The 19,110-nt window shown below is 69.1% G+C and overlaps 2 protein-coding genes across 2 annotated transcripts; both read left to right on the top strand.

Moving 5' to 3' along the window:
* The first annotated feature begins 2,412 nt into the window (after window positions 1–2,412).
* Window positions 2,413–11,246, top strand: LOC148591940 (phosphatidylinositol 5-phosphate 4-kinase type-2 gamma-like). Its single transcript, XM_088536414.1, has 10 exons — window positions 2,413–2,469; window positions 5,136–5,233; window positions 5,328–5,424; window positions 6,427–6,567; window positions 7,453–7,599; window positions 8,745–8,783; window positions 8,991–9,104; window positions 10,112–10,355; window positions 10,432–10,535; window positions 11,166–11,246. The coding sequence occupies exons 2-10, from the start codon at window positions 5,169–5,171 to the stop codon at window positions 11,244–11,246; spliced, it is 1,032 nt and encodes a 343-aa protein (XP_088392540.1). The 5' UTR covers window positions 2,413–2,469; window positions 5,136–5,168.
* Window positions 11,247–12,240: 994 nt separating this feature from the next.
* On the top strand, window positions 12,241–18,725 carry LOC148591939 (E3 ubiquitin-protein ligase DTX3-like). Its single transcript, XM_088536417.1, has 5 exons — window positions 12,241–12,278; window positions 13,308–13,382; window positions 14,675–15,303; window positions 17,483–17,700; window positions 18,648–18,725. Exons 2-5 carry the CDS (start codon window positions 13,370–13,372, stop codon window positions 18,721–18,723), a joined length of 936 nt encoding a protein of 311 aa, XP_088392543.1. The 5' UTR covers window positions 12,241–12,278; window positions 13,308–13,369; the 3' UTR covers window positions 18,724–18,725.
* Window positions 18,726–19,110: the final 385 nt, after the last annotated feature.

Here is a 19,110-nt window from a genome sequence, read left to right as displayed (position 1 = left end):
GGATTCCCGGCATTCCCTGCCCCCCCCGATCCCACGGGAACCCCCATCCCGTGGATTCCCGGCATTCCCTGCCCCCCCCCCGATCCCACGGGAACCCCCATCCCGTGGATTCCCGCATTCCCGGCCCCCCCCCCGATCCCACGGGAACCCCATCCCGGTCCCCGCCCCCATCCCTGTCTCCCCCCGCAGGTCCCGCCGGCCCCGCCCGCATGTCCCGGTGCCGCCCCGCGTGTCCCATGTGCTCGCCGCCGCGCCCGCCCCCACGGGGGACCCGCCCCTGCCCCACGGCGGGGACCTCCCCACAGCGACCTGCCCCACGGGGAACCCGCCCCCTGCCCCACGGGGACCCCCCACAGCGACCTGCCCCACGGGGGGACCTGCCCCTCGCGACCTGCCCCACGGCGGGGCCCCCCACAGCGACCTGCCCCACGGGGAACCCGCCCCCTGCCCCACGGGGGACCCCCCACAGCGACCTGCCCCACGGGGGCCCCGCCCCCTGCCCCACGGCGGGGATCTGCCCCTCGCGACCTGCCCCACAGCGGGGACCCCCCACAGCGACCTGCCCCACGGGGGAACCCGCCCCCTGCCCCACGGGGCCCCGCCCCCTGCCCCACGGCGGGACCTCCCCACAGCGACCTGCCCCACGCTCCGGGCACCCGCCCCGCGTCCCAGCGAACAGCCCCACGTCGCGAGGACCTTCCCCCCCACAAGCGACCCGCCCCACGGCGGGGACCCGCCCACGTCCCGGTGCCCCACGGCGGGGACCTGCCCCTCGCGACCCGCCCCACGGCGGGACCCCCCACAGCGACCTGCCCCACAGGGGGATCTGCCCCCTGCCCCACGGCGGGACCCCCCACAGCGACCTGCCCCACGGGGGACCCCCCCACAGCGACCTGCCCCACGGCGGGACCCCCCACAGAGACCCGCCCCACGGCGGGGCCCTGCCCCACGGCGGGACTCTGCCCCACGTCCCGCCGTCCCCCCGTCCCCCCCATCCCGGGGTCCTGCCCCACGGCGGGGGGCACGGGGGGGGCGCCGCCCCCGCCCCCCCGAGGTGCCTTAAGCCGAACGCAGCGGAATGTCCGACCCCCCGCCGCGTGGGGCAGCGGCGCTTGGGGGGGGCAGCTCCCCTCCCCCGCCCCCCGCGCGTGGGGCAGCTCCCCCCCCGCCCCCCCCCCGCGTGGGGCAGCCCCCCCCGCCCCCCCGCGCTGCATGTCCCGCCGCCGCCGCGGAGCCGCCAATAAAGGAAAGCGACGCTGCGGCCGCCTCCGTGGGGACCGGGGACACGGGGGGACACGGGGGGGACACGGGGGGGACACGGGGGGACACGGGGGGGACACGGGGACCCGGAGGGGACCGGGGGTGTCACGAGGATCCGGGGGCGTCATGGGGACCCGGAGGGGACCGGGGCGGTCTCGGGGACCCGGAGAACCGGGGAGGGGGGGTCACGGGGACCCGGGGGGGGGGGGCCCGGGCGGCCGCATCCTGCCCCTCTCCCCGCCTCCCCCGCTCCCCTATAGGGGCAGCCTATAGGGAGGCAGAGCAGCCCCATAGGGGGGCAGAGCAGCCCTATAGGGGGGCAGAGCAGCCCTATAGGGGGGCAGAGCAGCCCCATAGGGAGGCAGAACAGCCCCATAGGGGGGCAGAGCAGCCCCATAGGGAGGCAGAGCAGCCCTATAGGGGGGCAGAGCAGCCCCATAGTGAGGCAGAGCAGCCCCATAGGGGGACAGAGCAGCCCTATAGGGGGGCAGAGCAGCCCCATAGCGCGGGCAGGACGCAGCCGCTATAGGGAGCTCGGGGTTTCCCTATGGGGCTCGCAGCCCCTTACGCTGAGCGTGGGAGCCCTATGGGACCCTATAGGCACCGCGCAGCGCCCCCATAGGGAACACAGCGCCTCGCGGGGGGCACGCGTGCCCTATAGCCCCTATAGCTGCGGTGCCCCCGGGGAGGGCTATAGATCCATACGGCCCCCGCAGCAGGCGCCGCACACACCCTATAGGCGCTATAGGGTCCCCCTATAGGGACACGTGCCCCAGAGCAGCCGGGGGTGCCCAACCCCCTCCGCGCCGCGCTCGCCTATAGGGCGCTATAAGGCGCCTATAGCGTGCGGAGCGCAGCGCGCCTGCGCGTGGCGCCGTGACGCGCGGCGGTGCGGGCGGAAGCGCAGCGGAAGCGGGGCGGGTGCGGGCGGAAGCGAAGCGGAAGCCGGGGGGGTACGGGCGGAAGCCGGGCGGGTGCGGGCGAGTGAGGGCGGAAGCGCAGCGGAAGCGGCGCGGGCGCGGGCGGAAGCGCGGCGGCAGCTCGGCGCGGCGGGCCGGAAGCGGCGCGGCGGCATGGCGGCGGCGGGCCCGGCGGCGCCGCGCGGCCGCACCAAGCGGAAGCAGAAGCGGTTCGTGCCGCAGCGCGTGCGCGCGCCCCCGCGCCGCCGACCCCCTGCTGGCCGTGCTGGCCTGGGGCGTGGGCCACCAGGTGAGGGCGGGGCCGGGGCGGGGCCTGCGGGGGGACCGGGGGAGCCCGCGGGCTGCGGGGGCCTCAGGGCGGGTCCTATGGGGCCTCCATCCCCTATAGGGACCTCAGCGCCGCTCCTATGGGGCCTCCATCCCCTATAGGGACCTCAGCGCCGCTCCTATGGGGCCTCCATCCCCTATAGGGACCTCAGCGCGGGTCCTATGGGGCCTCCATCCCCTATAGGGACCTCAGCGCGGGTCCTATGGGGCCTCCATCCCCTATAGGGACCTCAGCGCCACTCCTATGGGGCCTCCATCCCCTATAGGGACCTCAGCGCCGCTCCTATGGGGCCTCCATCCCCTATAGGGACCTCAGCGCCGCTCCTATGGGGCCTCCATCCCCTATAGGGACCTCAGCGCCGCTCCTATGGGGCCTCCATCCCCTATAGGGACCTCAGCGCGGGTCCTATGGGGCCTCCATCCCCTATAGGGGCCTCAGCGCGGGTCCTATGGGGCCTCCATCCCCTATAGGGACCTCAGCGCCGCTCCTATGGGGCCTCCATCCCCTATAGGGACCTCAGCGCCGCTCCTATGGGGCCTCCATCCCCTATAGGGGCCTCAGCGCAGGTCCTATGGGGCCTCCATCCCCTATAGGGGCCTCAGCGCCACTCCTATGGGGCCTCCATCCCCTATAGGGACCTCAGCGCCGCTCCTATGGGGCCTCCATCCCCTATAGGGGCCTCAGCGCGGGTCCTATGGGGCCTCCATCCCCTATAGGGACCTCAGCGCCGCTCCTATGGGGCCTCCATCCCCTATAGGGACCTCAGCGCCGCTCCTATGGGGCCTCCATCCCCTATAGGGGCCTCAGCGCGGGTCCTATGGGGCCTCCATCCCCTATAGGGGCCTCAGCGCCACTCCTATGGGGCCTCCATCCCCTATAGGGGCCTCAGCGCGGCTCCTATGGGGCCTCCATCCCCTATAGGGGCCTGAGCGCGGGTCCTATGGGGCCTCCATCCCCTATAGGGGCCTGAGCGCCGCTCCTATGGGGCCATGGTGCCCTATAGGGACCTCAGCGCCGCTCCTGTGGGGCCTCCATCCCCTATAGGGGCCTCAGCCCCGCTCCTATGGGGCCTCCATCCCCTATAGGGACCTTAGCCCCGCTCCTATGGGGCCTCCATCCTCTATAGGGGCCTCAGCGCCGCTCCTGTGGGGCCTTCATCCCCTATAGGGGCCTTAGTGCCGCTGCTGTGGGGCCGGCGTGCCCTATAGGGGTCTGAGCGCCACTGCTATGGGGCCTCCATCCCCTTTAGGGGCCTGAGCGCCGCTGCTGTGGGGCCTCCATCCCCTATAGGGGTCTTAGCCCCGCTTCTATGGGGCCTCCATCCCCTATAGGGGCCTGAGCGCCGCTCCTATGGGGCTTCCATCCGCTATAGGGGCCTGAGCGCCGCTCCTATGGGGCCTCCATCCCCTATAGGGCCCCCAGATCCCCCCCCATGGGGCCTCGATCCCCTATAGGGCCCCCAGACCCCCTCCCATGGGTCCTCGATCCCCTATAGGGACCCCAGATCCCCTCCATGGGGCCTCCCCCCTATAGAGCCCCCAGATCCCCTCCCATGGGGCCTCCATCCCCTATAGGGCCCCCAGATCCCCCCCCCATGGGGCTTCCATCCCCTATAGGGCCCCCAGCCCCCCTCCCATGGGGCCTCTATCCCCTATAGGGCCCCCAGATCCCCTCCCATGGGGCCTCCCCCCTATAGGGCCCCCAGATCCCCTCCCATGGGGCCTCTATCCCCTATAGGGGCCTCAGCGCCGCTCCTATGGGGCCTCCCCCCCTATAGGGCCCCCAGCCCCCCTCCCATGGGGCCTCCCCCCCTATAGGGCTCTCCCCCCCCCCTCCTATGGGCCCCTCGTGCCCGATGGGGGTCCCAGCCCCCCTCCCATGGGGCTCCTGTCCCCTGTGGGGGTCTCGGCCCCCCTCGGCCCCCCGTCCCCTATAGGGCCCCTCCTATGGACACCCCGTCCCTATAGGGGCCTTAGAGCCCCTCCCAGGGGCCCCCCAGCCAGGGGAGTGACAGCTCAGGGGACGACCCCCCGGCCCGCCCCCAGGCCTTGGTGACATGGGAGGGGTTGGTGACGGTGACATGGGGGGGGTGACGGTGACACGGGGGGTGGTGATGGTGACACAGGAGGGGTTGGTGACGGTGACACAGGTGTTGGTGATGGTGACACAGGTGTTGGTGCCACAGGGGTGGTGATGGTGACACCAGGGGTTGGTGACGGTGACACAGGAGGGGTTGGTGACGGTAACACGGTGGGGGGGGTTGGTGATGGTGACATGGGTGAGGTTGGTGACGGTGACACGGGGGGTTGGTGACGGTGACACTGCGGGTGTTGGTGACAGTGACATGGCGTGTGTTGGTGACGGTGACCTGGGGGTTGGTGATGGTGACACGGGGCAGGGGTTGGTGACGGTGCCATTGGGGGGTGGTGGCGGTGACACAGAGGGTTGGTGACGGTGACATTGGGGGGTGGTAGCGGTGACACAGAGGGTTGGTGACGGTGATACGGGGGTTGGTGACGGTGACACAGGTGTTGGTGACGGTGCCATTGGGGGGTGGTGGCGGTGACACAGCAGGGGTTGGTGACGGTGACACGGGGGTGGTGACAGCGCCGTCCCCGTCCCCCCAGATCGCGGAGCTCAGCCAGGTCCCCCTCCCCGTGATGCTGCTGCCCGACGACTTCAAGGCCAGCTCCAAGATCAAGGTCAACAACCACCTGTTCAACCGGTGAGCGGGGACACGGGGGACACGGGGGACACGGGGGACACGGAGGGGACACGGGGGGACACGGGGACCCCCTGACGTCCCCCCGTCCCCGCAGCGAGAACCTGCCCGGTCACTTCAAGTTCAAGGAGTACTGTCCCCAGGTGTTCCGCAACCTGCGCGAGCGCTTCGCCGTGGACGACCACGACTACCAGGTGGCCCCGCGGGTGTCCCCGCGTGTCCCCGTGTGTCCCCGTGTGTCCCCGCGTGTCCCCGTGTGTCCCCGTGTGTCCCCATGTGTCCCTCGCTCAGCCCTGCACATCGCCACGTGTCCCCTGTGTGTCCCCGTGTGTCCCCGTGTGTGTCCCCATGTGTCCCTCGCTCATCCCTGCACATCGCCGCGTGTCCCCCGTGTGTCCCCACGTGTCCCCGTGTGTCCCCGTGTGTGTCCCTGTGTGTCCCCGTGTGTCCCCGTGTGTCCCTCGCTCATCCCTGCACGTCGCCGCGTGTCCCCGCGTGGCCCCTGTGTGTCCCCGTGTGTGTCCCTGCGTGGCCCCGCATGGCCTCGTGTGTCCCTGTGCACCTCACTGTGTCCCCCGTGTGTCCCCATGTGTCTGCATGTGGCCCCGTGTGTCCCCCGTGTGTCCCCTGTGTGTCCTCATGTGTCCCCGTGTGTCCCCATGCACCTCACTGTGTCCCCCATGTGTCCCCATGTGTGTCCCCACATGTCCCCGCGTGTCCCCCGCGTGTCCCTGTGTCCCCATGTGTCCCCACGCACCTCACAGTGTCCCCCGTGTGTCCCCGCGTGCCCTCTGTGTGTCCCCGCATGTCCCCTGCGTGTCCCCACGTGTCCCCGCGTGTCCCCTGTGCACCTCACTGTGTTCCCTGTGCATCCCCGTGTGTCCCCGCGTGGCCCCGTGCAGCCCTGTGTGTCCCTGTATGTCCCCTGTGTGTCCCCGCGTGTCTCCACCTGTCCCCGTGCATCCCGGTGTGTCCCCACGTGCCTCACCGTGTCCCTGCGTGTCCCCCACACGTCCCCATGTGTCCCCGCGTGTCCCCGCACACCTCACCGTGTCCCCACGTCCCCGCATGTCCCCCACGCCTCACGGTGTCCCCATGCAGGTGTCCCCTGCGCTTCACCGTATCCCCATGTCCCCATGTGTCCCCACACCTCACCGTGTCCCCCCACACGTCACGGTGTCCCCGCGTCCCCGCAGGTGTCCCTGACGCGCAGCCCCCCGCACGCCGAGGGCAGCGAGCGGCGCCTGCTGCTGTCGTTCGACCGCACGTTGGTGGTGAAGGAGCTGTCGAGCGAGGAGGTGGCCGACGTGCACGGGCTGCTGTGCCACTACCACCAGGTGGGACATGAGGGGACACGGGGACATGTGGGAGAACACGGGGGGACACATGGGGACACTGAGCGCCCTGTGTCCCCCAGTACGTGGTGCAGTGCCACAGCAGCTGCAGGGACACACAGTGACACTGAGCCCCATGTCCCCGTGTCCCCAGTACGTCGTTCAGTGCCACGGCTGTCATGGGGACACACGGTGACACTGAACCCCGTGTCCCCATGTCCCCAGTGCGTGGTGCAGTGCCACAGCTGTCATGGAGACACATGGTGACACTGAGCCCCGTGTCCCCGTGTCCCCACAGTACGTGGTGCAGTGTCACGGCTCCACGCTCAGTGTCCCCGTGTCCCCATGTCCCCAGTACGTGGTGCAGTGTCACCATGTCCCCGTGTCCCCGTGTCCCCAGTACGTGGTGCAGTGTCACGGCTCCACGCTCAGTGTCCCCGTGTCCCCGTGTCCCCATGTCCCCAGTACATGGTGCAGTGTCACCATGTCCCCGTGTCCCCATGTCCCCAGTACGTGGTGCAGTGCCACGGCTCCACGCTCAGTGTCCCCATGTCCCCATGTCCCCATGTCCCCACAGTACGTGGTGCAGTGCCACGGCTCCGCGCTGTGGGGACACACGGTGACAGCCCCATGTCCCCATGTCCCCAGTACGTGGTGCAGTGCCACGGCTCCACGCTCAGTGTCCCCATGTCCCCATGTCCCCATGTCCCCAGTACGTGGTGCAGTGTCACCATGTCCCCGTGTCCCCATGTCCCCAGTACGTGGTGCAGTGCCACGGCTCCACGCTCAGTGTCCCCATGTCCCCGTGTCCCCATGTCCCCAGTACGTGGTGCAGTGCCACGGCTCCACGCTCAGTGTCCCCGTGTCCCCATGTCCCCATGTCCCCAGTACGTGGTGCAGTGCCACGGCTCCACGCTCCTGCCCCAGCTCCTCGGCATGTACCGCGCCAGCGTGGACAGCGAGGACACCTACGTCCTCGTCATGCGCAACGTGTTCGGCCACCGCCTGCCCGTGCACAGGAAGTACGACCTGAAGGTAACGGGGGCACCGGGGGACGGGGGACGGAGAGGGATGGGGACACGGGGGGGACGGGGACACCGGGGGGACGGGGGGATGGGGACACTAGGGGGGCACAGGGACACCAAGGCGATGGGGACACGGGGGGGACGGGGACACCAGGGGGACGGGGACACCAGGGGGACGGGGACACTGGGAGGACGGGGGGACGGAGAGGGACGGGGACACCAAGGGGATGGGGACACATTGGGGACGGGGACACTAGAGGGGACGGGGACACTGGGGGGATGGGGACAGCAGGGGGATGGGGACACCGGGGGGATGGGGACACCAGGGGGACAGGGACACTAGGGGGGATGGGGACACCAGGGGGATGGGGACAGCGGGGGGGATGGGGACAGCGGGGGGACAGGGACACTAGGGGGACGGGGACACTAGGGGGGACAGGACACCGGGGGGACAGGGACACTAGAGGGGACAGGGACACTGGGAGGATGGGGACACCAGGGAGGACGGGGACACTAGGGGGGATGGGGGCACCGGGGGGACAGGGACACTAGGGGGACGGGGACACTAGGGGGGACAGGACACCGGGGGGATGGGGACACTAGGAGGGACGGGGACATGGGGTGGGATGGGGACACGGCGGGGATGGGGATACTGATGGGGATAGGGACACTGGAGGGATGGGGACACCAGGGGGGACAGGGACAGCAGTGGGGACGGGGACACCAGGGGGACGGGGACACTAGGGGCGATGGGGACACCGGGGGGGACGGGGAGAATAGGGGGGACAGGGACACCTCAGGGTGATGGGGCCCCCGGTGCCACCTGGGAGGGGAAGGGGAGCCCGGTGACACCTGGGAGTGACGGGGCACCCAGTGTCACCTCGAGGGGATGGGGCGCCCAGGGCCACTCGGGGGTGACGGGGTGCCCAGGGCCACCTGGGGGGACAGTGCACCTGGTGACACCTGGGGGTGACGGGGACACCCCTGGTGGCACCTGGGGGTGACGGGGCATCCGGTGTCACCGCAGGGTGACAGGGACGCTCGGGGCCGGGACCCCCAAAGCGGCTCCTGTCCCTGGGGACCCGGACGGCCCCGTTGTCCCCTCCTGTGTCCCCTCTGCTCCCCCCGGCCTAACGCAGCCTCTGGTCCCCCCAGGGGTCCCTGGTGTCCCGAGAAGCCAGTGACAAGGAGAAGGTACCGGCGTGGGGTGTGGGGGACACGCGGGTGCCACCGTCCTCGTCCCCAGCTGATCCCTGCGCGCAGGGACCGAGGTGCCACCGCGCCGGTCCCCAGGGCGTCCCCAAGACGCGCAGGGCCCCGTGGGGGTGGGGAGGAGCCCCAAGGACCCCCTGGGTGGCTTGGCGTGGGGAGGGGACGTCCCACGCGGCCGTGTCACCGCAGGGCAAGGAGCTGCCCACGCTGAAGGACGTGGACTTCCTCAACAAGGGCGAGAAGCTCTACGTGGCCGAGGACGACAAGAGGGACTTCATGGAGAAGCTCAAGAGGGACGTGGAGGTGGGCGGGGACACCGGGCAGGGCTGGGGACACCGGGCAGAGCTGGGCACCACGGGTGGGCTCCCCTCCCCAGAATGGTCCGTGGCCACCTCCTTTGGCCAACCCATAACCAATCCATGGCCACCTGCTTTGGCCAACCCATGAGCACCTCCTTTGGCCAACCTATGGCCACCTCCTTTGGCCAACCCCTTTGGTCAACCCTTGGCCAACCCATGGCCACCTCCTTTGACCAACCCTTGACCTAGCCCATGGGAACCTTCTTTGGCCACCCCCTTTGGTCAACCCTTGGCCAACCCATGGACACCTCCTTTGGCCAACCCATGAGCACCTCCTTTGGCCAACCTATGGCCACCTCCTTTGGCCATCTCCTTTGGCCAACCTGTGGCCAACCCATGGGACCTCCTTTGGCCAACCCGTGGCTCACCCATGGCCACCTCCTTTGGCCAACCCATAGCTAGCCCATGGGAACCTTCTTTGGCCACCCCCTTTGGCCAACCCATGGCCACGTCCTTTGGCCAACACATGGCCACGTCCTTTGACCAACCCATACCTAACCCATGGGAACCTTCTTTGGCCACCCCCTTTGGTCAACCTTTGGCCAACCCATGGGCACCTCCTTTGGCCAACCCATGGGCACCTTCTTCGGCCAACCCATAGCTAGCCCATGGTAACCTTCTTTGGCCACCCCCTGGTCATCTCCTTTGGCCAACCCATAGCCAGCCCATGGGCACCTTCTTTGGCCACCCCCTTTGGCCAACTCATGGCCACCTCCTTTGGCCAGCTCATACCTAGCCATGGGCACCTCCTTTGGCCAACCCTTGGCCAACCCATGGGACCTCCTTTGGCCAACCCATGGCCGCCTCCTTTGGCCAACCCATAGCTAGCCCATGGCCACCTTCTTTGGCCAACTCATATCTAGCCCATGGGCACCTCCTTTGGCCAACCCTTGGCCAACCCATGGCCGCCTCCTTTGGCCAACCCGTGGCCGCGTCCCGCGGCGCCCGCAGTTCCTGGTGCAGCTGAAGATCATGGACTACAGCCTGCTGCTGGGCATCCACGACGTGGCGCGCGCCGAGCAGGACGAGGACGAGGAGCTGGAGGACGAGGAGGGCGACGAGGGGCCGGGCGCCGTCGCGGGCTCCTACGGCACCTCCCCGGAGGGCATCGGCGGCTACCTGAGCGCCCAGCGCCCGCTGGGCCCCGGCGACTTCGACCCCTACGTGGACGTGTACGGCGTGCGGGGCGCCGAGGGTGAGCGGGGGCCGCGGGGGCCGCGGGGGACACGGGGGACGCCGCGGGGCTCACCCCCCGTGTCCCCGTCCCCAAGGCGGCCCCCGCAGGGAGGTCTATTTCATGGGCCTCATCGACATCCTCACGCAGTACGACGCGCGCAAGAAGGCCGCGCACGCCGCCAAGACCGTCAAGCACGGGGTGAGCGGGGGGTTGTGCCCCCCGGGGGGGGTGTTTGCCCCCTGGGGGGATGTTTTTGCCCCAAGGGGGTGTTTTACCCCTCTGAGGGTCTTGTTGCCCCTGTGGGGGTGTTGTTGCCCGGGGGGGGGGGGTGTTGCCCCAAATGGAGGGGTGTTGCCCCGGGGGGGTGTTGTTGACTCCTGGGGGTCTTGTTGCCCCCTGGGGTTGTTGTTGCCCTGGGGGGTTAGTGTTGCCCCTGTAGGGGTATTGTTGCCCTGGGGGGGGTGTTGTTGACCCCTGGGTGTCTGTTGCCCCCTGGGGTTGTTGTTGCCCTGCGGGGGTGTTGTTGCCTCCCTGGGGGTGTTGCTACCCCGGGGGGGTGTTGCTGCAGTTTGGGGGAGTGTTGTCCTGGGGTAGAGGGGGAGTGGTTGCCCCCCAGGGGTGTCATTGCCCTAGGGGGGTGTTGTTGCCCCGGGGGTGTCATTGTCCCCCTGGGGATGTTGTTGCCCTTGGAGGGGTGTCATTGCCCCAGGATGGTGTCGTTGCCCCCCTGGGGATGTCATTGCCCCCCTGGTGCTGCAGTTGCCCCCCCGGGGGTGTTACTGCCCCCCGGGGGTGTGGTTGCCCCCGTCGCCGCTGACCGTCCCGCAGGCGGGCGCCGAGATCTCCACGGTGCACCCGGAGCAGTACGCCAAGCGCTTCCTGGACTTCGTCACCAACATCTTCGCGTAGGGGGGACGGCGATGGCGGTGACACCCCCGCCGATGGCGGTGACACCCCCGGCGATGACGGTGACACCCCCAGCGATGACAATGACACCCCCCCGACGATGGCACCCCCGGCGATGACACCCCCATCACGGAGCCCCCCCGTCACAGAGCCCCCCCGTGACCGCCCCCCCCCCCCGTCACGGACCCCCCCGGGGGTTTTGCCCCTCAAGTGCCTTATTGTCCCCTGGGGGGTTTGGGGTTTGGGGGGGGTCCTGCTCTATGCAATAATTTGGGGGGGTTCCCTCCCCCCCCCAAACGGGAGGTCCATGGGGCCCCCCTGCCCCGGCCGTGTTGCCCCTGCCCCCCCCCCTCGCTGGGGGGGGTAATTTAAACACTAATTACCTCCTGGGGGTAATTTAAACACTAATTGCCCCAGGTTGGGGGGAGCCCTTTCCTTGGGGGGGGTTGGGGCTCCCCATTGTCCCCCCCCCCGTTGTGTCCCCTGGGGTGTCCCTGGCGGGGGAATAGACCCCCCCCCCCGTCCCTGTTATGGGTCTGGCTTGGGGGGGGGCACCCCCAGGTCCCCCCCCCATCCCGTTCCGGTGTGGGGGGGTCCCTGCCCCCTCCCCATTGCACATGGGACCACGGGGGGGGGCAGCCCCCGTTACCCCCCCCCTTCATTCCGGTGTGGGGGGGGGACACATCGCTCCAGCCGCCCCCCCGCACACACGGGGGGGTCACGGAGCCCCCCCCCCCCGTATCCTAATAAATAAATTATTGGACCGGTTCTGGCTCTGCCCCGTCACTGCCCCCCCCGCCCCGCGCTCCCGTCTCCATGACGACCAGGCCCGTTCCGCGAGGGGGGGGGCTGCTCCGGTTTCCGCTCGCCCCTCCCGCCGCGCCGTCCGCAGGCCCCGCCCCCGTTGCCATGGCGCCGCGGCCCCGCCCCGCGCGGCCACGTGACGCGCGGCGGAGCGCCGCTCCCCCCCCCGCAGCCGCCGCCGCCGCCGCACCGGGCCCGCCGCCCCCGCCATGATCCGGCCCCCCGGCTATGGTGGGTCCGACCCCCCCGGCCCCGCGACACCCCCCCCCCGGCCCCGGTAACGGGCAGGGCCCGGCGCAGCCCCCCCCCCCCCCCCCCCTCCCCGCGTCGTCGGTGTCGCCCGGTGCCCCCCCCCACCGGGGGTGACATCCCCCCCCCGGGGCTCCGCCAGGCCCGGCCCCCCCCGCGCGGCCCCCTTCCCCCCCCCCCCCGCTCCCATCCCGCCCCCATCGGGCCCGTCCCCCCCCCCCCATCCTCCTCCTCCTCCCTGCCCCAGCCCCCCCCCAACCCCCCCGGCCCCTCCTGCCCCCCGGCCCCCCCATCCCTGCCCCCCCCGCCACGGCCTGCCCCCCCCCCCCCAATTTGGGCTGTTTGTCATTTCCTGGGGACACTGCGGGGGGGGGGGCGGCCTCCTTTTCGGGGGGGCCCGGCCGGGGGGTTCCGTGGGGCTGGGGGTGCAGGGTTCCTCTTTGGGGGTGCAGGGTCCCTGTTTGGGGTGCAGGGTCCCCCTTTGGGGTTCAGGGTCCCTCTTTGGGGTGCAGGGTCCCTCTTTGGGGTGCAGGGTCCCCTGTTTGGGGGCGCAGGGTTCCTCTTTGGGGTGCACCCTCAGGGTGCGGGGTCCCTCCTCGAGGTGCAGGGTCCCTGTTTGGGGGTTCAGGGTCCCCTCTTTGGGGTTCAGGGTCCCCCCTTTGGGTGCAGGGTCCCCCTCAGGGTGCAGGGTCCCTGTTTGGGGTTCAGGGTCCCTGTTTGGGGTGCAGGGTCCCCCTTAGGGTGCAGGGTCCCTCTCGAGGTGCAGGGTCCCTCTTTGGGGTTCAGGGTCCCCCCTTGGGGTGCAGGGTCCCCCCTTGGGGTGCAGGGTTCCCCCTTAGGGTGCAGGGTCCCTCTTTGGGGGTGCAGGGTCCCTCTTTGGGGTTCAGGGTCCCCTCTTTGGGGTGCAGGGTCCCTCTTTGGGTTGCAGGGTCCCTGTTTGGGGTGCAGGGTCCCCCCGGGGACACCCCGCGCTCCGGGGGGCCGTCCCGACGCTGTCCCCGTGTCCCCCAGCCCGTGGCCGGCGGCTCCGCTGATCCCGGCTCCGCTGGTGGCCCCGGCCGGCGCCGCCCCCCATGGGCTCCCCAGGTGGGCGCTGCCCCCCCGCGGGCGGGGGCGCCCCAGAGCCCCCCAATGTGGGGCAGGGGCTGGGACCCCCCCGGGGGGGGGTTGAGGCTCTGGAGGCCTCAGTGCCACCGCGGGGGACACCTGGGACGGGGCCTGGGGGGGCATCGTGGGCAGGGGGGGGCATCGTGGGTGGGGGGGTCACTATGGACGTGGGGGGGTCACCATGGATGTGGGGGGGTCACCATGGTCATGGGGGGTGTCACCATGGGCAGGGGGGTCACTATGGGCATGGGGGAGGTCACCATGGGCCTGGGGGTGTCACCATGGATGTGAAGGTGTCACCATGGATGTGGGGGGGGTCACTATGGATGTGGGGGGGTCACCATGGACGTGGGGGTGTCACCATGGACGTGGGGGGATTACTATGGGCATGGGGGGGTCACTATGGGCATGGGGGGGTCACCATGGATGTGAAGGTGTCACCATGGACGTGGGGGTGTCACCATGGATGTGGGGGGATCACTATGGGCATGGGGGTTCACCATGGGCCTGGGGGTGTCACCATGGATGTGAAGGTGTCACCATGGACGTGGGGGTGTCACCATGGATGGAGAGAGTCACCATGGACGTGGGGGGGTCACCATGGGCGTGAGGGGGTCACCATGGACGAGGGGGGGTCACCATGGACGTGGGGGGGTCACCATGGGCAAGGGGGTCACTATGGGCCTTGGGGGGGTCACTATGGGCAGGGGGGTCACCGTGGGCGTTGGGGTGTCACCATGGGCATGGGGGTGTCACCATGGGCAGGGGGAGGTCACCATGGGTGTTGGGGTGTCACCGTGGGCGTTGGGGTGTCACCATGGGCGTTGGGGGGGGGTCACCATGGGCAGGGGGAGGTCACCATGAATGTTGGGGTGTCACCGTGGGCGTTGGGGTGTCACCATGGGCTTGAGGGGGTCACCATGGACGTCTGGGGGTCACCATGTATGTGGGGGTGTCACCATGGGCATTGGGGTGTCACCATGGGCATGAGGGGGTCACCATGGGCGTGAGGGGGTCACCAGGGGCGTGGGGGGGTCACCATGGACGTCGGGGGGTCACCGTGGATGGGGGGGGTCACCGTGGATGGGGGGGGTCACCATGGGCCTGGGGGTGTCACTCTGGGAAGGGAGATGTCACCATGGACGTGGGGGACCATGGGCAGCCCCATGAGCAGCGAGGAAGCCCCCGGAGCGCGAGGAAGGCTCCGTGCGGGGACACGGAGGTGGCCGGGGTGCGGGGGGGGCCACCCCGTGGTGACCGTCCCCCCGCAGTGTCCTTCGTCCTGTCGAGGATGGCGGCGTGCGGCGGCGCCGCCAAGAACAAGCTGACCGTGTCCAAGCGCGTGTGGGACTTCGTGAGCAAGGAGAGCGCGGCCAAGCTGGCGCGCCTCAAGGAGGACACCAAGGTGAGCATCCTGGTGGACGGCGAGACCTCCGACATCTACGTGCTGCAGCTGAGCGCGCCCGCCGGCGCCGCCGGCCTCTACGCGGCGCGCAAGGCGCTCAAGGCGCTGCTCAAGGAGGCCGAGAAGGAGCTCAAGAAGGCGCCGCGGCGCGGCGAGCCGCCGGGCTGCGCGGCCCTGCGGGACGGGGCGCCCCGCGCGCGCGGCGCGGCCCGCGACGACGAGCCCGAGCGGCAGTGCCCCATCTGCCTGGGCGAGATCCAGAACATGAAGACGCTGGAGAAGTGCCGGCACTCGTTCTGCGAGGATTGCATCACGCGCGCGCTGCAGGTCAAGACGGCGTGCCCCATGTGCGGCCGCTTCTACGGGCAGCTCGTGGGCAACCAGCCGCAGAACGGGCGCATGCTGGTCACCAAGGACTCCAGCCTGCTGCTCCCCGGCTACGAGAAGTTCGGCACCATCATCATCCAGTACGTCTTCCCGCCCGGCGTGCAAGGGGTAAGAGCGCCGGGACGGCCCCGGGCCTGAGCGCGCGGCCACCCGGCTTCCCCGGCCCGCCGGGCGGCCCCAGCACCCAAAGGTGTCCCCTTGGCACCTCTGGGCGCCCCTCAGCCTTGATGGGTCCCCATGACCCAGCTCGGCACCCTTGGGCACCCCTCAACCTTGATGTGTTTCCATGATGCAGCTTGGCGCCCTTGGGCGCCCCTCAACCTTGGTGGGTCCCCATGACCCAGCTTGGCACCCTTGGACAACCCTCAACTTTGGTGGGTCTTCATGACCCAGTTTGGCCCCATTGGGCAACCTCCAACTTTGGTGGGTCCCCATGACCCAGCTGAGCACCCTTGGGCACCCCTCAATCTTGGCAGGTTCCCATGACCCAACTTGGCCCCATTGGGCAATCTCCAATTTTGGTGGGTCCCCATGACCCAGCTGGGCACCCTTGGACAACCCTCAACTTTGGTGGGTCTTCATGACCCAGTTTGGCCCCATTGGGCAATCTCCAATTTTGGTGGGTCCCCATGACCCAGCTTGGCACCCTTGCGTGCCCCTCAACCTTGGTGGGTTCCCATGACCTAACTTGGCACCCCTGGACAACCTCCAACTTTGGTAGGTCCCCATGACACTGCTTGGCACCCTTGGGCAACCCCCGACTTTGATGCGTCCCCATGACCCAGCTCAGCACCCTTGGGCACCCCTCAATCTTGGCAGGTCCCCATGACCCAGCTTGGCCCCATTGGGCAATCCTCAATTTTGGTGGGTCCCCATGACCCAACTCAGCACCCTTGGGCGCCCCTCAACCTTAGTGGGTCCTCATGACCCAACTCGGCACCCTTGGTCTCTCCTCAACCTCGGTGGGTCCCCATGACGCAGTTTGGCACCCTTGGGCGCCCCTCAACCTTGGTGGGTCCCCATGACCCAGCTTGGCCCCACTGGGCAATCCTCAACCTTAGTGTGCTTCCATGACGCAGTTTGGCACCCTTGGGCAACCCCCAACTTTGGTGGGTCCCCATGACCCAGCTTGGCACCCTTGGACACTCCTCAACCTCAGTGGGTCCCCATGACCCAACTTGGCACCTTTGGGCACCCCTCAACCTTGGTGTGTTCCCATGACCCAACTCAGCACCCTTGGGTGCCCCTCACCCTCGGTGTGTCCCCATGACCCAAGTCAGCACCCTTGGGCGCCTCTCAACCTTAGTGTGTTCCCATGACCCAACTCAGCACCCTTGGGCGCCCCTCAATCTTGGTGGGTTCCCATGACCCAGCTGGGCACCCTTGGGCAACCCCCAATTTTGGTGGATCCCCATGACCCAACTCGGCACCCTTGGGCAACCCCCAACTTTGGTGGGTCCCCATGACCCAGCTTGGCCTCATTGGGCAATCCTCAACCTTAGTGTGTTTCCATGACCCAACTAGGCGCCCTTGGGCGCCCCTCAACCTCGGTGGGTCCCCATGACCCAGCTTGGCCCCATTGGGCAATCCTCACCTTCGGTGGGTCCCCATGACCCAACTCGGCACCCTTGGGCGCCCCTCACCCTCGGTGGGTCCCCATGACCCAACTCAGCACCCTTGGGCAACCCCCAACTTTGGTGGGTCCCCATGACCCAACTCAACACCCTTGGGCGCCCCTCACCCTCGGTGGGTCCCCATGACCCAACTCGGCACCCTTGGGCGCCCCTCACCCTCGGTGGGTCCCCATGACCCAACTCAGCACCCTTGGGCGCCCCTCACCCTCGGTGGGTCCCCATGACCCAACTCGGCACCCTTGGGCGCCCCTCACCCTCGGTGGGTCCCCATGACCCAACTCAGCACCCTTGGGCAACCCCCAACTTTGGTGGGTCCCCATGACCCAACTCAACACCCTTGGGCGCCCCTCACCCTCGGTGGGTCCCCATGACCCAACTCGGCACCCTTGGGCGCCCCTCACCCTCGGTGGGTCCCCATGACCCAACTCGGTACCCTTGGGCGCCCCTCACCCTCGGTGGGTCCCCATGACCCACCCCTGTGTCCCAGGCGCCCCTGGGCTCCCCGTACCTTCACCGGATGCCCCCGACGCATCCCGGTGCTCCCAATCCCAGGCCAAGCGCCCCAACTGCCCCCAGGGCTCCCCCGTTGCCCCGCGTCCCCCCAGGGCTCCCCCGTTGCCCCGCGTCCCCCTGACGCCGCGGCCGCCCCGCAGGTGGAGCACCCCAACCCGGGCGTGCGCTACCCGGGCACCACGCGCGTCGCCTACCTGCCCGACTGCCCCGAGGGCAACAAGGTGCTGGGGCTGTTCCGCAAGGCCTTCGAGCAGCGCCTCACCTTCACCGTGGGCACCTCCATGACCACCGGGCGCGCCAACGTCATCACGTGGAACGACATCCACCACAAGACCAACTGCACCGGAGGGCCGCAGCTGTACGGACGGGACGGGGATGGAGAAGGGAATGATGGGGATGGGGATGATGGGGATGGGGATGGAGAAGGGGATGGAGATGGGAATGGGGATAGGGATGGAGAAGGGAATGGGGATGGGGATGGTGAGGAAAGGGATGGGGATGGAGGTGGGGATGATGGGGATGGAGATGATGGAGAAGGGGATGATGGGGAAGGGGATGGGGATGGGAATGGAGAAAGGAATGGGGATGGAGAAAGGAATGGGGATGGGGATGATGGGGATGGGGATGGGGGTGGGGATAGAGAAGGGAATGGGAATGGGGAATGGGGATGGGGATGGGAATGGGGATGAAGATGGGGATGGGGATGGAGAAAGGAATGATGATGGGGATGGGGATGGGGATGGAGAAAGGAATGGGGATGGGGATGGAGAAGGGGATGGGGATGGGGATGGAGAAGGGGATGGGGATGGGGATGGAGAAGGGAATGGGGATTGGGAAGGGGATGGAAATGGGGATGGAGAAGAGGATGGGAATGAGGATGGGGATGATGGGGATGGGGATGATGGGGATGGGGATGGAGAAGGGAATGGGGATGGGGATGATGAGGAAGGGGATGGGAATGGGGATGATGGGGAAAGGGATGGGAATGGGGATGGAGAAGGGGATGGGAATGGGAATGGGGAAGAGAATGGGGAGTGGGGAAGGGGATGATGGGGAAGGGAATGGGGATGGGGATAGGGAAGGGGATGGAGAAGAGGATAGGGATAGAGAAGGGGATAGGGATGGAGAAGGGGATGGGGAAGGGGATGAGGATGGGGACGAGGATGGGGAAGGGGATGACGGGGACGGGGATGACGGGGACGGGATGGGGAAGGGGATGACGGGGACGGGATGGGGACGGCAGCTCCAGGCGGTCGGCTCCGTCCCGCGCGGGGGCCGCGTCCCCCCACGGGTCGCTGCCCGCAGGTTCGGCTACCCCGACCCCACGTACCTGGCGCGGGTGCAGGAGGAGCTGCGGGCCAAGGGCATCACCGAGGACTGAACGGGGGGGGACACGGAACGGCCCCCACCCCCACCGGGGGGCGGGGCTGCCGCGGGGGGCGGGGCTGCCGCGGGGGGCGGGGCCGCCGCGGGGGGCGGGGCCGCGGGTTGAGGGATTTTTTTTATTTCTACCCCCCCCATTAATGCGCGTTACCCCCCCCCGCCCCCCCCCCGCTCTGTAACTTTGATCCAATAAAAAATATGCAAGATGGCGATGGGAGCCTGGGGGGGAGGCCACGCCCCCAGCGGGCGGGCCACGCCCACGTCGGACAGGCCACGCCCACGTCGGGCCGCACCCCCTGGTGGCCACGCCCCGTGTTCTGGCTGGGGGAGGGGCTCTATGGGACTGAGGGGTCCCTATGGGGCTGAGGGGTCCCTATGGGGTTGG

The sequence above is a fragment of the Tinamus guttatus genome, unplaced genomic scaffold (assembly GCF_059628265.1).
Source record: "Tinamus guttatus ecotype Peru unplaced genomic scaffold, ASM5962826v1 Tinamus_guttatus_pri_ptg000665l, whole genome shotgun sequence".
Taxonomy (NCBI): Eukaryota; Metazoa; Chordata; class Aves; order Tinamiformes; family Tinamidae; genus Tinamus; species Tinamus guttatus.
The sequence above is the reverse complement of the archived record's forward strand: the minus strand, read 5'-3'. Positions and strand labels throughout refer to the sequence as shown.